This window comes from Anolis carolinensis, unplaced genomic scaffold, assembly GCF_035594765.1.
Source record: "Anolis carolinensis isolate JA03-04 unplaced genomic scaffold, rAnoCar3.1.pri scaffold_8, whole genome shotgun sequence".
Lineage (NCBI taxonomy): Eukaryota > Metazoa > Chordata > Lepidosauria > Squamata > Dactyloidae > Anolis > Anolis carolinensis.
The window spans coordinates 13,824,563-13,843,752 of NW_026943819.1; the positions used below are offsets into that span (position 1 = coordinate 13,824,563).

Here is a 19,190-nt window from a genome sequence, read left to right on the forward strand (position 1 = left end):
AAAACACATCCTGCTTCAGAAATCCCCCGATTTCCCATTGATTTCTGGGATCTGGGATATATTTGGGGCAGGAAACAACATCAATACATGTGAAAAACATGTATGAAAAAAATGAGGCCCACTCTTGGGAAAAGGGGAAAATATAAAATGATTATGTACATTTGATATATGCCTGCACACACACTTTAGTTAACAAGAGAAATACATGAAGAACACATTGGGGAAAAACACATGAATTACGCATTGTGGAAAATGGGCATTTTTCCAGAAAAGTATGTACCAAAATTCATTCTCCTGCAGAACAAATTAAAAAAAAAATCTTGCTACACAACTCCAAACTGAGACAGGATGAAAGTATTGGTGGGATATTGAGAAATGCAATTGAAAAAACTGCCAGGGACTTGACACATGCCAGGCAGGTGTTCTCTGCCCTCACCAAGGTTGTTTTGGTCCACCGAGCATCAAAACCTTCACCAATGCAGCTGAAAGCCATTTGTTCCAGAACATTTCCTCAAAGCTCGCTGCCTAACCTTCCAATGTTTAATGTTCTCTACATACTCTCTGAACACTCAAAATATTTGCAAAGCACACAGACATTTGACATCGTTCTCTGCCATCCAGTGGTATTTGATTTCAACATTTTGACAGTTGGTACTTGACAGTTGACATGCAATGGCATTTAGTATTGACAATATTCCATAAGCGAATGGCTTATGAGTGCTCACATTTGAAAGCTGCCAGAATCCAATCAGGATATGCCAACATATATAATGCACACACACTCCGAGATAACATTTCTCATCCAAACAGAAACAGATATCTTACCAGGGTTTAGCAGGAACTTATTTGTAACTCCCTGGAATGCAATTCACTTCTGCACCACAAGGATTTTAAAAAAATAAATCTGCATCCATACATTCCAACAGGGCTTTTCTATTGTGATAAATATGGGAAAATGCATTAAATGCTTCAAAGCACCCCTGCTTTCACTTTCATAGAAAGTCATAAGGAAAATATGGCATTGTTGTTGTCATGTCCCAAGAAGACCCTCACTGTTTACCCCTAATTAAGCCCTTTTTAATTAAAGGAATTAATATTTTAAGTACAGTTTCTAGGAGGTCAGTCTAGACACACTTCTTTGCATTTGAAGCCTCTGTAGTCCTGCCCCTTTAAGAATCTCCTCAGGGGCAAAGCCTCAGGCAAAGCACTTCTGTTTCTTGGAAAAGTCTGCCTTTTCGTGACCGGAAGATAAAGAGAGAGGGAGACCGGGAGGGTCTACAAAACAGCACGTCCATTCAGAGTTAAATATTGAGACCATCTTAGAGACAGTTGAATAACATACAAGAAAGCGACAATAAGAAGAAATTTTTATTCAAGAGCCTCAGTTTGGCTAGAACTGTGTATCTCTCAAAGAATTTACCTCTCCTCATAAATACTTTGTAGTGCGACTCAGGAGGAGAGAAAGTCAATTCTTGTCAATTCTACAAAATTATATAGTCTCCGATCTGTTCCCTGCGCAGCCAGTTCACCTTCCAAGTAGTTAAGATAGCATGAGGGCAGAACACTTGTGTTAGCTGGATATGGTTCCCTGCTAAAAGAGAAGGAAATCTTTTATATGGGAACCAAATTCCAATTCAGGAAGGATTCGCAGTCCTCAAGACAGCTATGAGTGGGACTAAAACAAAGGGGGCACGGTCAGATGTAGTGCTTCAAAAGTTGTATTTTTTTTCATATGATACACAGCTCAGTGTCAATGCAGTTCTACATAGCAGTTACTCCCTATGTGATGATTTTTTGAAATGCAAGATGGATCTCAGCTCCCCAAAGCTCCTTTCAAATGTTTTAAATAGCCTGAGATCTGATTACAGAAAGCAACAAGAACTTCTGGATACACGGGGACCATCTGTAGACTCCTCCTACTGGTTACCAGCATCATCATCACTTTTTCCAGTTCAAGTCTACTGTTCACTTACTGGCAAAAAATGTAGGAAGCTTTTATTGCTAGCAGTGAATATTCAGCACCCACAGGAAAAGGTGAAATTCCTTGATATTATCATAAAGTTGAAAGGTACCAAAAGGACCACCTAGTCCAATGGTTCTCAACCTGGGGTCTCCAGGTGTTTTGGCCTACAACTCCCAGAAATCCCAGCCAGTTTACCAGCTGTTAGGATTTCTGGGAGTTGAAAGCCAAAACATCTGGGGACCCCAGGTTGAAAACCACTGACCTAGTCCAACCTCTTGCCATGCAGGAATATACAATCAAAGCACTCCTGAAAGATGCCCACCCACTTGTTGTTTAAATATCTTCAAAGATGGAGAGCCCTCCACCCTTCTAAGCAATGTATTCCACTGTATTCTTATATTTTAAAAAGTTCTTCTTAATTTTGGGGAAAATCTTGCCATTTAAATCAATTGGTTTGTATTTTAATCTGTGGAGCATCAAAAAACAAGCTCCATCTTCTAATCTCTTTGGGTTTTTTTTTAATGGCTATCATGTCACCTCTTGGTCTTTTCTTCCCCACAGTCAGCTCCCTAAGTTAGTCACTGTAAAGTTTCATTTCCACCACTGATCATCTTGGTTGCCCTGCTATGAATATGTTTCTCTTGCCAATATCCTTGGTTGTCCTTTCTCTGGATACATTTCAGCTTAGTGATAGCCTTCAACCCAAAGCATTTGTCCTTGGCATATGAGGAGCCCCCGATGGCGTAGTGGACTAAAGCCTCATGACTTGAAGATCGGGTTGCTGACCTGAAGGCTGCCAGGTTCAAATCCCACCCGGGGAGAGTGTGGATGAGCTCCCTCTATCAGCTCCAGCTCCATGTGGGGATATGAGAGAAGCCTCCCACAAGGATGGTAAAAACATCTGGGTGTCCCCTGGGCAACGTCCTTGCAGATGGCCAATTCTCTCACTCCAGAAGCAACTCAAGTTGCTCCTGACACGGAAAAAAATAGGTTTACTAGGGGTACCTGGTTGGCTGCAGCAGGATCCTGAACTGGCAAGTCCTCTGGTCTGATCCAGATGGTCTCTTCTTTGAAAGAGAGCACCTAATCTATTTCCATGCTCCCTGTAAGTATATCCATATGAAATTAAATCAGCACTTCTCTCGATAGCATTCACAGACAACCGGCTTTGATTTTTTTAATGCATATGAAAAATGAAGACTTTGTGGCTCCATTTAACACCTTGAATTCAAGCCAGATTCACCATGACAGAAGCACACTATCAAGCACCAATCTTAATCAGATTTATAAGACTTATGCCACAGCCTTTGGATCTGCAGGTCGTTTAAAATATATGAATACAACACGGTACAAATACATACGTACAAAACTAATCTGTCTGCAGGTAATCCTATCCTGACAGCTGCTTCTTCACTCCAAAGCTTCCTTAAAGATGGAACAATTTCCAGGGGAGGGCACTTAAACCTTCCATTTTTAAAAAAGGAGAGTCCAATGTACTTGCCCTGTGAAGAAACCACAGACCTGGAAACCTAGTGAAAACAAGTAAGGCTATGAGGGGGAATGATTTATAATGTGCCTTAAAATATAGGAAGCTTTTAAACAACTACAATAATACGTGTAAGTCAGCTTGTGTGTGTCAACATAAAACATATATACATCAATCTGATAAAGCTCTAGTCTTACAACTCCTGGCCTCCCTGATGCTGTGTGACTTGCAGTATCAAATCAAGCACATGACTCGGTTATTACAAGAGCTGCATTGGCTGCCTATCGATTTCTGGGCTCAAGTCAAAGTGCAGACAATTTGAATGATCATGTCTTCTTGTATGTGCCCTAAGATCATCTTGAGAAGCGCTGCTTTCTGTCTCATCACCTTCTCGGGCTCATTTGCTGGGAACAAGCGGGTGGGCCTTTTCGGTGACTCTGAAACTCCATCCCCAGAGAGGGTGGGATAGCCCTAGCTTTGCTTTCCATTCAAAACATTTTTCTGCTACTAGGCTTTTGCACATTAAAATATCAGGCTTTTAATGCTGCTCAGTGCTGGTATAAAATATTTCAAGGGTTTGCATGGAACTAGTATCAATGCATTTATATATCTCATTCAATGTGATGTTGAAGGATTTCATGGCCAGAATCACTGGGTTGCTGTGAGTTTTTGGGGCTGTATGGCCATTTTCCAGTAGCATTTTCTCCTGACGTTTCACCTACATCTGTGGCTGGCATCTTCAGAGGTCTGTTGGAAGTGAGGGAAGTGGTGCATATATACCTGTGGAATGTCCAGGGTGGGAAAAATAATCCACGTCTGTGTAAATCAAGTTTGAATGTTGCAATTAGCAAGCGTGAATAGCACTGAGTAGCCATGAAGCTGTAAAGTCAATAGCTGAGAGTATCTGCATAGAAGTAATCTGGCTGTTGTTATCTGGGGGATTCCTCTGTTTGGGAGGTGTTAACTGACACTTGATTTTTTGCTATCTGGAATTCCCCTGTTTTTGAGTGGTGTTCCTTATTTATTGTCTTAATTCTGGTATTTTTAAAATACTGGTAGCCAGATTTCGTTTATTTTCATGGTTTCCTTCTTTCTTTTAAAATTGTCCACATGCTAGTGGATTTCAATGGCTTCTCTGTGTAGTCTGACATGATGGTTGTCAGAGTGGTCCAGCATTTCTGTGTTCTCAAATAATATTCTGTGGCCAGGTTGGTTGATCGGGTGCTCTGCTATAGCTGACTTATCTGGTTGAATTAGTCTGCAGTGCCTTTCATGTTCTCTGATTTGTGTCTTGGCACTGTGTTTGGTGGTCTCTATGTCCTTATGTAGACTTGTCCACAGCTGCACGGTATGCAATCCTCTAACCACTGCAGGAGTCTATCTTTCTCCCACTCTGAACACCCCCCCCCTCTCTCTCTCTCTCACACACACACACCACTTGCCTCATCTCCAACAGACCTCTGAATATACCAGCCACAGATGCAGGTGAAACATCAAGAGAGAACGTTAGTGGAATATGGCAATACAGCCTGAAAAACTCACAGCAACCCTATATCTAACTCAATTCACTGGAAGGACAGCAAGGAGGGGGTCATTTTTTTCTCCTCCCAGTAAGCTCAAACAAAATTAAAATGCTGCAACCCCTCCTAGCTTATGTGTTTTTCTTCGCCAACAGCATCTTGACTATACTCTGATGTTACTTGGCTACATATGTCACAGTTTTCACCTGTGAAATATTGGAGGATATGCATGGAGTTGTGCAGCATTCCCAGCTGCGCAGAGCACTGTAGCCATGCTTACCTGTACGTGGTTACAAACCCGTATGCATGGCTTCCTGAATATGGCACATGTGAGGAAGAGGACTTTCAATGGTCTTTCAAAATAAAATTGGATGATATTTACTATTTTCTTTTAAGCAATGTTTTTGTTTGCTATAAATAAACCCATTCATCCCCGCCACTACCAATTTCAGGAAAAGCATTAGAAAAATAGCTCATTCTGATGTTAAGATTCCACTCTTCAAACTCCACATTTCCGCAGCGAGCAGGACTAAAAATACGGACAGAGGAAAAAAGTAGCATCATGTTTCCTCAAGGGAACCTTTGTACCACAAATAATTTTCCATTCTAGTGTACCATTGTATCCTCTGCTCTCTCCTTTTTCATTGCATGCTGCAGCAGGCTACAAAAGTTGCCATCTTAGCAAACTATACCCTGTGGTCAGTAATTAATCTTGAAAGGAAGGGTCGTACAGAGTCCTACTACAACTATGAGGGCTGAGTTCGCAACCAAGAGCCTGAGCTACACTATTAAACTGGACACAAAGTGGCTTGCACACTTACAGAAGGAACGACAGTGACTGAGTCGTGCAAAAGTACAATCAACAGTTATTTTGACTGTTAGTTTCCATTCATTTCCTCATTAGCAGCCTTTCCACCCAGCTGTTCAAAGAACATGTCTTCTACCATGCTTTACTAAGGCTAAGCAATATCTGGTTTCTTTTCTTCTGGGCCATTTCATGCACTGGGCACAGTCGCTGAATCTGCTATTTCCCTCTTGGTTCTCTGTCCATTTTCTATCATATCTTCTAAATTATAAGGTGCTATTTTGAAGGATAAACAAATAAAGAAACTCATTATGACCTCTAAACTATGTTGTTGGGAATTGCCACCAAGTCAACTTTAACTTATGGTGACCGTATGAATGAAAGGCCTCCAAGGAACCCTGTTGGCAATAGCACTGGCCAGGTCTTGCAAATTTAGAGGAGTAACTGGGAAAATTCAACACTGAGAGGGTATGCAATGTTCTCCCTTATATGCCAAAATAGGACAGCCCAGGAAGTTTGGAGAGATGGATAACTGTGAGAACAGCTGGGAGGGAGGGAGACATAGCCAAAGAGCCATGCTTTGCCCATCTCTGGTCTAAGGTATTGTTACAAGGAATGGCATCACAGAAAACAAGGGTAGAATGACCTTTTCTGGAGGCAGAGAAATAATGGATGCCAAAGTCTATAGAAAGGAAAGGAGATTTGATGTGTGCGTTACACAGGACCAGATTATATCTATGAGCATCAGCAAACTCTCTCCCCGTATTAAAAAAAACTCTAGAATCGAGACAGTAAATAAAGAACAACACTCAGAAAACAGAGGAATTCCAGACAAGAAACAATCAGGGCCAGCTAACACATCCCAACAAAGGATTCCCCCAGGCAAAAAGCAGTCAGGCTTTGAAACTACAAGGCTATTCAATGCTAATCAAGGTGTCCAATTGCAATATTTACACTTGCCTCAAACAGATAAGAGGTCTTTCTCCCACCCTGGACATCATTCTACAGATATATAAACCTCACTTGCCTACTTTCCAACAGACCTCACAATCTCTGAGGACGCCTGCCATAGATGTGGGTGAAAGAACAGGAGTGAATGCTTCTGGAACATGGCCATGCAGCCTGGAAAACTCATAGCAACCCAGTCTCTCCCAATATCTAAACCCTAGTAAAGGTAAACGTTTTCCCCTGACATTAAGTGTAGTCGTGTCTGACTCTGGGGCTTGGTGCTCATCTCCATTTCTAAGCCGAAGAGCTGGCATTGTCCGTAGACACCTCCAAGGTCATGTGGCAGACATTTAGTGCAGTATCCTTACTACATATTACAAAAGGAAAATGAGGGAACCCAGGGATCCTGTCACAAAACACAGTAGTAACACTTGAATAGTGTTATGGCTATAAAATCCTGGGATTTATAGTTAAAGGAGGCACCAAAGGTCTAAATGCCCATCAAACTACAAATCCCAGGAATCACTGGAAACATGGCGATGAAAGTAGAACTGAACTGTTTTGACTGAGTAGTGTGAAAGCACTAAAATGTTGGCATGATTTTGTTTCATTACTATCCTCCCCTTTTCCCCAGAATGGGAAGGCATTTATATCCCATTGCTTGCCTTACAGGGAACAAAATTGATCCAGTGCATTTCATGACTGAAATTCTCAAGTCATAGCCCAATACTCCAGCCATTCTACCATGCTGGCTATTGCTTTCAAGGTCAGCTCTATAGCATTCGTCACTCTCTGTTCCAAGAACAGCGGGAGTTGTTCATTTCTCCATTTCTACCCTCCCAGCACGTAGACCATCCCATTTCAATACTTTTTTTTCAAGACTATCCATAAAATTCAATCAAAGAACTCTGTGTCCAACAGAGTTGGCTGGTTTGACATTATCTGTTTCAAGCATAAGCAAAGTGAATACTGAGAATATTGAGTCCGGCAAAGAAACAATAAAAGCAAATGAAAGGAGTGTGTTGGAACAAGTGTGAATTTCACACCAAAGTCCAAAGATAAACTCATGCAGCATACTTTATTTTTGGAACATTCCTTTGTGCAAACATTCTTATCCTATTTAGCCTTAAACGAACATGATTATAGTTTACCTAATTTTAAGAAAAAATTAAGACTTACCCAATATCTCCCAGTAACAGCGCTGATTCAGGTTATTTGATGGTTTACGTTATTCTCAGTTCTGGATCTTTGGAGTTCTTCTAGGGCTGGATCTGCACTGTGATATAATCCAGTTTCTGAATCCAAATTATCTGCTTTGAACTGGATTATATGAGTCTACACTGTCATAAGGGGCCACAGTAATGCAGTGGGTTAAACCACTAAGCTGCAAAACTTGCTGATTGGAAGGTCAGCGGTTCAAATCTGCAAATGGGGCGACCTCCTGTTGTTAGCCCCTGCTTCTACCAACCTAGCAGTTTGAAAACATGCAAATGTGAGTAGATCAATAGGTACCACTTCAGCGGGAAGGTAACATCACTCCATGCAGTCATTTTGGCTACATGACCTAGGAGGTGTCTATGGACAACTCCGGCTCTTTGGCTTAGAAATGTCCGACTCCACACCAGTCGGATTCGACTAGACTTAATGTCAAGGGGAAACCTTTACCTTTTTACACTGTCATATAATCCAGTTCAAAGCAGATAGTCTGGATCCAGAAACTGGATTATATGGCAGTGTAGATTGGGCCTATGGGGCCATTTACTTTCACAAGGACATTTAGTGGGGAAATGGAGAAGGCCTTCGCAATGTCTGCCCCCTCCTTACTCTTTTTCCACAAGTCAGTAAAATCCTTTTTATTTTGTCTGGCCTTTAATCTTTGCCATTTAATTAATTCATTTATTTTTAAAATAAAGAAACAGCCTTGGACAATGTGCTGGGCATTTATTGTTGTATTTAAGAGCTTGTACTTTTAACTGATCTTAATTTTATTATAGTTCAATTGCTTTTCAATACTTGTATAGTGTGGCCTTTTAACCAGATGGTTTTAACTGTGGTGAGCTACCCTGAATTCCATTTTAGGGAAAGGGATATAAATAAATACTGCCATCACCATTAAGTCATCAACTCAGCTGAAATTTAAATTCATATCTTAAAACATTGTCCATAAACAGATATAGTGTTCCCTCACTACTTCGCGGTTCACTTTTTGCGGATTCGCTGTTTCGCGGTTTTTCAATAAACTCTAAAAGACTATTATAAATAATAAAAAATTACAATGTAAAGCCTAAGGAAGGGAGGAAGGAGAAGCCAAAGGAAGAGAAAAGGAGCCCAAGCGACAATGGGAGGAGAAGGAGGTAATTTATCAACACATGATTGGTTGATAAAGACTTAAAATAGTGTATAACTACTAAAATAATGTATAAATATTAAAATAAATATAGTGTCCCTACTTCATGGATTTTCACTTATTGCGGGTGGTCCTGGAACCTAACCCCCGTGATAAGTGAGGAAACACTGTATTGTTAAAGGATAAAGGTTTTCTCCTGACATTAAGTCTAGTTGTGTCCAACTCTGAGGGGTGGTGTTCATCTCAATTTTTAAGCCGGCATAGTCCATAGACACCTCCAAGGTCATGTGGCCAGCATGACTGCATGGAGCACCTTTACTTTTGCGCTGGAGCAATATGTATTGATCTACTCACTTTTGCATGTTGTCGAACTGCTAGGTTGGCAGAAGCTGGGGCTAACAGCAGGAGCTCACCCTACCCCCTGGATTCAAACCGCTGACCTCTTGATCAGCAAGTTCAGCAGTTCAGTGGTTTAACCCACTGTGCCAGCAGGGACTCCTTAAACAGATAAATCAGGACCTAATAAGGCAAATAAAATGTGATCAGTGTTGCCTATTGCAACCTGGCCTCTCCCAATACATGGACTTAGGTCCAACTTTTCAGTTTACTTTCATGACAGCCATCCTTGAACAGTCCTCCTCTCTGCAAAATGGGAATCAAAGGAGCTTCCCTCCCAGGATCAGTGAAGGTAGAGGTCAAAGAAGAGCCATAAAGCACTTTTCTAAAAGTTAAACAGATGTGCCTGTCCTTGGTATTGTTTAATCAAAATCTGAAGAGAGAGAGAAAGGCAATTGTACTCCAGTACCTGGCTGGCCTCAAAGAGCCTCACATGCTTCACTGAATATGTTAGTTGGGTCTTCTTAATCATCATAAATCAAGAGACACCACAAGATGAATTCAGGCAGTGGCATAGGTACAAGAGCACTATCCAAAGCCAGAAAAATAAGTCTTATAGCTATTACTTAGAGCTATTCCCAGGAAAAAGGGGGTAACTAATTAATTATATATAGATTAAATTTGACATATGACAGAGGGCCGAAATGGTGCAAGTGGTTAAACTGCTCAGCTGCAGAACTTGCTGAATGGAAGGTCGGCGGTTCGAATCCACAGGACAGGATGAGCTCTCGTTGTTAGCCCCAACTTCTGCTAACCTAGCAGTTCAAAAACATGCAAATGTGAGTAGATCAATAGGTACTGCTTAGGCGGGAAGGCAACAGCACTCCATGCAGTCATGTTGGATACATGACCTTGGAGGTGTCTACGGACAACGCTAGCTCTTTGGCTTAGAAATGGAGATGAGCACCAATCCCAGAGTTGGACTCGACTAGAGTTAATGTCAAGGGGAAACCTTTACCTTTCCTGTGACAGTTATTGATGTGCCTTTTCTCTGATGTCTCCAAGGCAATGGCTTTTCCCTACCCAATTTTATCATGACAACAATCCTATAAAGTAGATCAAGCTCAGCTTGACTGGTCACAAAGATTTATGACTAGGACTTCCATCTCCCAAATCCCCAACTCTGATCATGCATTTTCGGATGATGAAATAGTAAAAGGAGGGGATAAAATAAGTTGTTTTCCAAAACATTATGAAACGAATGTGTCCACTTAAAAAAAATAACCAACAAGATAGAACACTACAGCAATAACACAGTTGGGAGATATGAAAACAAAGAAATTAAGCATTTGCCTACCTTAAGTGTTGGCCCCATTTGAGATGAAATGCTTTAAACAGCCCAGAGCCAAACCAAAGCAGTTATAATAGAATATCCATCACAGCTGGGAGTAGTTATATTTAAAGGCTCCCAAGCTGAGAGGTCAAACTGTTTTAATGTTTGTTAAATAGTTCCACATGTTAGTAACCTGAAAGTGTCAGTAATACCACCAAGTTCATACATACCTCAGTAAACAAAGCCTCTGACAAAATCTTTTTTATGAAGTCCTTTTATAACATTCCAGGCCCCTTTTCATTCCTTGTTCTCTGGGTACTTGAAGGTTTTTGGTATCATCAGCATTGAGAAGATAGTAAAGCAACACAGTGGCTCTGTAAGTCTGCCTGCAAGGATATCCCAAGGCAAGGTAAACAGCTGACTCCAGAATTCAACATCCAACCAAGAAAAGGGGGAAGCATTACCCTGCCTCATTAGGGCCTCTCAGTATGTTTTAAAAAGGTATGGATCTATTAATCTGGCCACTAAAGTGGAAATTGTACAAAGACTGGAAGCTAACAGGGGGACAAAAAACATTGGTGGATCTGGATACATGTTGGATGATGTTTTCGTGTGCTCTCTCAAGGATTCAGATGTTTCTTTACTTATGGAAAGCTGACCTGATTTGGTTCTTTCATTTCACATAAGCACATGTAAGCTTTGGATAAGTTTGATAAAACACTCTTCTTTTGGTAGCATGGGAATCTATCCCCAGGGACATAAATGCCCTACAGGCACCAGATCCTGTTTGATATTGGAAGCTAAGCAGTATCAACTCTAACTGGATAAGAGTCACCAACAATTACCAAGTGATGCCGGTTATAATTCAGAGGAAAGAGATAACCAAACCATCTGTGAGTATTCCTTGCCTATAAAACCTCATGAAATCCATTGTGCTCATTCTAAGTCAAGAGTCTACTTGAAAACACATAAACATATACAACTTAATATTATACGTTCCATACTACGAGGGCTATCCAGAAAGTACATTACGTTTTGGAATTAAAAATGAACAAAGTATAGGTAAAGGTTTCCCCTGACGTTAAGTCCAGTCATGTCTGACTCTGGGGGTTGGTGCTCATCTCCATTTCTAAGCCGAAAAGCCGGCGTTGTCCGTCATGTCTGGCCGGCATGACTGCATGGAGTGCCGTTATCTTCCCATCGGAGCGGTACCTATTGATCTATTCACATTGGCATGTTTTCGAACTGCTAGGTTGGCAGAAGAACAAAGTATAGGAGAAAACATTTACCATATGCAGTTGAAAGCCAGACCCAAATACCACTTCTCAACATAGTCCCCACTGAAATCTAGGCACTTCTCATAGCAATAAAAGAGTTTGGAAAGTCCTTCCCCACCAAACTTTGTCGCTTGGCTTGCATCCTCAACCAGGCGGGCGTCCCTTCCCACAGGTGCGCATGTGCTCAACTTTCCCCCACGCTCATCCTGGATTGCTCTTCTGTTTTGCAAATGCTTGCAAGGAAGGTTATGATGACCGTTTTTTGGGACAGGAAAGGTGTGCTTCTTGCAAAACTTTAGAAGAGCGATCTAGGACAAGTGTGGGGGAAAGTTTAATGCATGCACATGCGCAGCTGCGGGAAGGGACACCCGCCTGGTTGAGAACACAAGCCAAGCGGCAAAGTTTGGTGGGGAAGGACTTTCCAAACTCTTTTATCGCTATGAGAAGTACCTAGATTTCAATGGGGACTATGTTGAGAAGTGGTATTTGGGTCTGGCTTTCAACTGCATATGGTAAATGTTTTCTCCTATACTTTGTTCAGTTTTAATTCCAAAACATAATCTACTTTCTGGATAGCCCTCGTATATCTACCCCTACTGACAACTTAGTTGGGATATAGGAAATTCATCTACTTTGCTAGGCTTACTTGCAAATAGGGGTATGCACAATTTCGTTTTTGTGTACCGGATTCAGATGGTTCCGCAGATTCAGTTACCAAATCCATGAAAATGAGCCTGGCATTAGCTGAAGCATTCTCTGGTACAGATTACAGCATCCAGATCTTTTTGGCTAATGGGGGCTAATGGGGACCAATGGGGCTGAGCAGCACTCTACCTGAAGCGGAAGTAGCGATGTGTGGGCAGAGCAGCCTCGCAAATCAATAAAGTTGCTCCTCCTCCTTTGCTTTCTTCCCAGGCAGGCTCCTCAATCCCTTCCAGAAGGCTCTCCCCCACGCCCACGCCCACTGGAGGCAAATGGGAACTCACTTTCCCAGTAGCACTTTGTGTGGCGCAAGCATTGAAGGAGCCTTGTGCTCCCTCCTGAGGCATGAACGGAGTTGAGGTTTTTCTCTTTGTTTGTTTCCTGCTTTCTTTCTCAGCCAATCAGAGGCGTGTTTGAGTTTCCATTCTCCTCCCCTCTTGTGGTGTGCACTTGGAACTTCAACCCCTAGAACCCCCTCTTGTGGGTTTTTTAATGTTATGGTAAAAGTTAAAAATTCCAAAAAATAGTGGATAGCTGAAACATTCTGAAACTTGGCATTCTTGTACAAATAAAGCAAGTTTCTTGCTGATAGGCCTCAACATGGCAGAGAAACAAGCCTCTAAAGTTTCCTCATTGGTAGCAATGGACTGAATCTTTCCAGCAAGAAAGCAGAACTCCCCCCTCCCCCACCTTGCACTCACCACCCCGAATCCAGGAAGTTCCCTAAAAGTGGAACAGGGAGGCAGCCAAAAAACAGACTCCGAAAACAGCATGTTCTTTGCCAAATTGCACACCCCTACTTGCAAATGCATCCTTTTCTCACTGCTAGCCTTCCTGAGACTTGGACAATAAAAAATAAGGTCCTTTAGATATGCTTGGACAACAACTCCCACCACTCCTCAATATTGGCTATGCTGGCCTTGGGCTGATGGGAGCTATTGTCTGGTCACAACTCGAGGACCACACACTTTGTGCATTAAAAGATATAAAATTATCTCTGTATTGCTTTTTGAGCTTCCTTATGAATAATACAAAGCATGCATAGCATGCATATAACTTTGAGCCCCTGCAATGCTATGTTGGGGAACATGGTGTATAACATTTAGCATCAGGCTTTCAAGTTAACAAATTAATTCCTGTTTGCACGGCACAAGCCACTTTGCAGATGGAGGGGAGTGTTCAGGAGCCTGCCTGGCTTGTGCCCCTTTCAGCCAGCATAATTGTCAACACTCCTCCTTCGCCACTTCTCACTCAAGTGCTAAGAAGGGATGTGGGAGGAACAGGCTGTATTCAAAACATTCGGATATTTACACCACCCGATTTAGAAAAAGGGGAAGGCTGCTGCTCGGAAGCAAAACACCCCTGGTTTAAACCCTGGCTTCTGGGCTGGGGGGAATATCAAGGAGCCGGTGATGGGAAAATCTCCACTTAAAACTTTGTATGAGTAGCCAGTAGCGTACAAGGAAGAATAAGTGACCTAACAATTCAATACAACTATTAGAGACTTATTCAGAAGCAGAAATATTCTGAGCAAGCAGCCGAGACAGGCAGAGCATATTTATACAGACTAGAATTAGATCAAAAATAGGCAATAACACTATAACAGGAGAACTTAGGAAGTCCACACTAAATGAGTTTGCACTGTATTGAGAAATTATCCTTCGATCAAATTAGTGGACTCCTAGGCTGGCATTTTCAATTTATGGTATCTTTAATGGACTACTGAGAGTTTATTATAAGACAAGGCAACCGAAGCAGTGTAAACATACATTGTGATAACTTGATGACTATCGGGAAGATTTTCACTCCCCTTCTCCTGTGACCAAGATGCACACAACCCCGTTGAACTCCCCAGAAAAAAGAACCCTCTTTGGATTGCAATTACTCTTCAAAGTGGCTCCAAGACAACTTCCCAAACTGTAATCTTATAGCTGAATGGGTCAGGAGCCGAGGTTAAGTGCTCTGGCTGGAACTCCATCTAAACACGGCGGCGCAGCATCAAATGTGAGAAGGGAAGGACTGCAACAAAGCTAAAAATACCCCGCCATCTCTCATCTAGCGCCTGAAAGCAATTCCACAACAGAGAGATTTTTCACCATCCACAGTGGTGCAAACTGCAACTGTGGAGATCTCAAAAACATATCACATCACCAGCAAGGAGCTCATATCCCCAATGTCAAATGCCCCTTCCTGCAGTCAGGAATGATGAAATGACCCTCCTTGTCCAAAGCTGCATCCTTTCCCCCTTTGCAGTGTATTTAAAACTCCCAAATGCTTTCAATCAGCCCGCGTTAACAGTGTTTCCCCTCCATCAGTGGTAAGAAAACTGAAGCTGCTCTTTGCTCACAAATCACATTTAAAGTTCACTTCCCTGGGAGTGGAGCTGCTGTCCAAGGTTCCAAAATAATAACAGCTCGGCTCATCAAAGCTGGAATGCTTTGCTCTTGCTGGAAGCATCCCTTTCTTTATCCAAATGGGGAATTTCGTACTCCAAGAAACATCAGGCGATTGCCAAGTCGCCGTGCCAATGAAATACCGAGTAAGGTTTCATTTTATACACTGTAACCGTGACCCTGGACTTATGAAGACAAGGGCAAAATTAGGGAGTGGGGTGAATATATCAAGACAATGCACCCACATATGCTCACAACATTTCTGCTTGCAAGGGAGGAGATGGAAGACTCTCAGTTAACCAGAACTCAAGAACACAGAACTCTGAAGCAGCTGGTCAAAACTGCAGAAACAATACGGCACCCACAAAGCTGTTTTTAGAATACATTAAATTAATGTGTTGTCAAAGGCTATCATAGCCGGAATCAATGGGTTGCTATGAGTTTTCCAGACTATATGGCCATGTTCCAGAAGCACTCTCTCCTGACGTTTCACCTGCATCTATGCCACATCTATGGCAGCATCCTCAGAGGTTGTGAGGTCTGTTGGAAACTAGGCAAGTGGGGTTTATATATCTGTGGAATAGTGTCCAGGGTGGGAGAAAGAACTCTCGTCTGACTGAGGCAAGTGTGAATATTGCAACTGGTCAGCTTGATTAGCACTGAAAAGCCTTGCAGCTTCAAAGCCTGGCTGCTTCCTGACTGGGGGGAATCCTTTGTTGGGAGGTGTTAGCTGGCCCTGATTAATTCATGCTTGGAATTCTTCTGTTTTCTGAGTGTTGTTTTTTATTTACTGTCCTGATTTTAGAGGTTTTTTTAATATTGGTAGGCAGATTTTGTTCATTTTCATGGTTTCCTCCTTTCTCTTGAAACTGTCCACATGCTTATGGATTTTACATGGTAGCTGCCTTGAGTCCCCTTTGGGGGAGAGAAAAGTGAAGTATAAATAGGGTAAATAAATAACTAATAGTTGTTAGTGTGGTCCAGCATTTCTATGTGCTCATGTAGTAAATAAAGAACTCCACTCAGGGAACAGAAGAATTCCAAACATGACTCAATCAGGGCCAGCTAACACCTCCCAACAAAGAATTCCCCCAGGCAGGAAGAAGCCAGACCTTGAATCTCAAAGCCTTTTCACTGCTAATCAAGGTGGCCAATTGCAACATTCGCACTTGCCTCAAACAGACAAGAGTTCTTTCTCTCACCCTGGACATTATTCCACAGATATATAAACTACACTTGCCTAGTTTCCAACAGACCTCACAACCTCTGAGGATGCCTGCCATAGATGTGGGTGAAACGTCAGGAGAGAACGCTTCTGGAACATGGCCATACAGCCCAGAAAACTCACAACAGTCCAGTGATTCCAGCCATGAAAGCCTTCGACAACACATCAAATTAAGTTTGTCTTCATTGGCTTTGAATTACCATATTTCAATGTGATCAAGTCAACACAAAGTTTGTGGTGGGGTATAGCATCAGGCCTATTTTCAATAACAGCTTCAATAACAGAAACTTTGTCCAGCTTTGACCAATCCTCATTGGGTGCCGATTAATGGTAGTTTATTAGAAACACATCAGACATGACAGACCAGGTGTGGGCAAACTTGGGCCCTCCAGGTGTTTTGGACTCCAACTCCCACCATTCCTAACAGCCTCAGGCCCTTCCTTTTCCCCCTCAACCGCTTAAGCTGAGGCTGTTAGGAATGGTGGGAGTTGGAGTCCAAAACACCTGGAGGGCCCAAGTTTGCCCATGACTGTGATAATCTCTTCAGCTTTGATTCCTACATACACATATATGAAAGCAAAAGTCACAGATGCAATCTATAGTATATATATATGTGTGTGTGTGTAAGATAGTATATATTATATTATATAATAGTATAATATGTAATATAGTATATAAGTGTGTGTGTATTGCAAATACATATACACTGTGATATATAGTATATATATAGTATAATATAGTATATAAAACTTCATAATATAGCATAATATATAATATAGTATATATGTGTGTATTGCAAATATATATACATTGCAATATATAATATATATGTATAGTATAATATAGTATATAAAAATCATAATATAGCATAATATATAATATAGTATATATGTGTGTGTATTGCAAATATATATATATATAGTGATATATAATATATATGTATAGTATAATATAGTATATATGTTATAATATATTACATAATAGCATAATGTAGTATATCAAACATTATAATATAGCATCATATAATAAAGTATATATGTGTGTATTGCAAATATATATACATTGTGATATATAGTATCTATATATATATGTATAGCACAATATAGTATATACGTAATATATTACAATATACCATAATATATAATATAATATATGTGTGTGTATTGCAAATATACATACATTGTGATATATAGTGTATGTATATATAGTATAGTATATAATATATTATAATATAATATAGTATTACAGTAGAGTCTCACTTATCCAAGCTAAACGGGCCGGCAGAAGCTTGGATAAGCGAATATCTTGGATAATAAGGAGGGATTAAGGAAAAGCCTATTAAACATCCAATTAGGTTATGATTTTACAAATTAAGCACCAAAACTTCATGTTACACAACAAATTTGACAGAAAAAGTAGTTCAATACGCAGTAATGTTATGTTGTAATTACTGTATTTACAAATTTGCACCAAAATATCATGATATATTGAAAACATTGACTACAAAAATGGCTTGGATTATCCAGAGGCTTGGATAAGTGAGACTCTACTGTAATATATTACAATATAGCATAATATATAATATAGTATATGTGTGTGTATTGCAAATATACATACACTGTGATATATAGTGTATGTATATATATAGTATAATATAGTATATAATATATTATAATATAATATAGTATTATATATATAATATAATAGTATAGTATAATATATAATATAGTAAATAGTATAATATAGTATAATACAGATATATATGTATTGCAAATATATATACATTGGAGAGGATTCACTCCAATCTCAATGTGCGGCAGATACACAACACTTTCGATCCCTGTGGCTGAAGAGAAGTGGCAAAAGCAGAGTCCCAAAGGCCACCTCCCAACCTTTGTGGTGCCTTGGAATTTCCAAGTTGCGAAGACCCTATGGCAATGCAAGAGCACAAGGGTCCTCATTCCGGCATGCAGTAGAATGCGACTTCTTGTCCCGAAGGCGGCGGCTGTCCACACTGAGCATTTCACGCGGTCTCAAAGCCGTGTGGAAGAAGCAAAGGACGCGCGGTCTCACAACGCAGGGGGTTGATCCCATAGGGGCCAGAGGCAGGAGCTGTTCACCTGTGGAACCGCACGCTTCCCCGCTCACCTCTCAGCGCTCCCTCGACGCCCAGCAGAAGCAGCAGCAGAAGCAGCAGGAGCAGCGCCCAGGTCCGGCTCAATCCGCAGCGCCTCGCCGAGGATGACGATGCCCCCATAGCCGGCAGCCCAGAGATCCCAAAGGCCAGCATAGAGTCCAGTCCAGCAGAGCATTCGGGCGGAGGAGCAGCAGCAGCCACAGTGGCAACAGCGCCTCTCCCAGCGCCAGACTAGAGGCGAGGAGCAGCGCGCCCGCATCCCGAGCCGACTCCCGCCTCCCCGGCAGCCAATCAGCAGAGGCGTGGGCGGGGCCGGGGCTCGAGGGGCGGGGCCGGACCCCCGCCCCACACTCCACCCTCCTTCGTGGGGAGCAAAGGAATTGCGTTCTCGGAGGATTCATGGCCGGAATCCCTGGGTTGCTGTGAGTTTGTCTAGCCATGCTCCAGAAGCATTCTCTCCTGACGTCTTACCAGGCATCCTCAGAGGTTGCGAGTTCTGTTGGAAACTAGGCAAGTGGGGTTTATATATCTGTGGAAGAAAGAACTCTTTTCTTTTTTTTCTTTTTAGAGACCTCATGGGCCATCCAGTCCAACTCCCTGCAAGAAGCAGGAAATCTCATTCAAAGCACTCCCGACAGATGGCCATCCAGCCTCTGCTTAAAAGCCTCCAAAGAAGGAGCCTCCACCACAGTCCGGGGCAGAGAGTTCCACTGCCAAA

At 41.7% G+C, this 19,190-nt stretch overlaps 1 protein-coding gene across 4 annotated transcripts in view; it reads right to left on the reverse strand.

Annotated features, from left to right (window-relative positions):
• Positions 1 to 18,717, reverse strand: part of unc5d (unc-5 netrin receptor D) — a 371,567-nt gene extending 352,850 nt beyond the window's left edge. For 2 of the 4 annotated variants that reach the window (XM_008116035.3, XM_008116034.3), the window contains exon 1: positions 18,484 to 18,717. In XM_008116035.3, coding sequence (XP_008114242.2) covers positions 18,484 to 18,625 — 142 coding nt within the window. In that variant the 5' untranslated portion in view covers positions 18,626 to 18,717. Of the gene's footprint in view, positions 1 to 10,762; positions 10,940 to 10,968; positions 12,084 to 18,483 lie in introns of those variants that run through there. The other 2 variants (XM_062961018.1, XM_008116037.3) reach the window with 2 other exon arrangements.
• Positions 18,718 to 19,190: the final 473 nt, after the last annotated feature.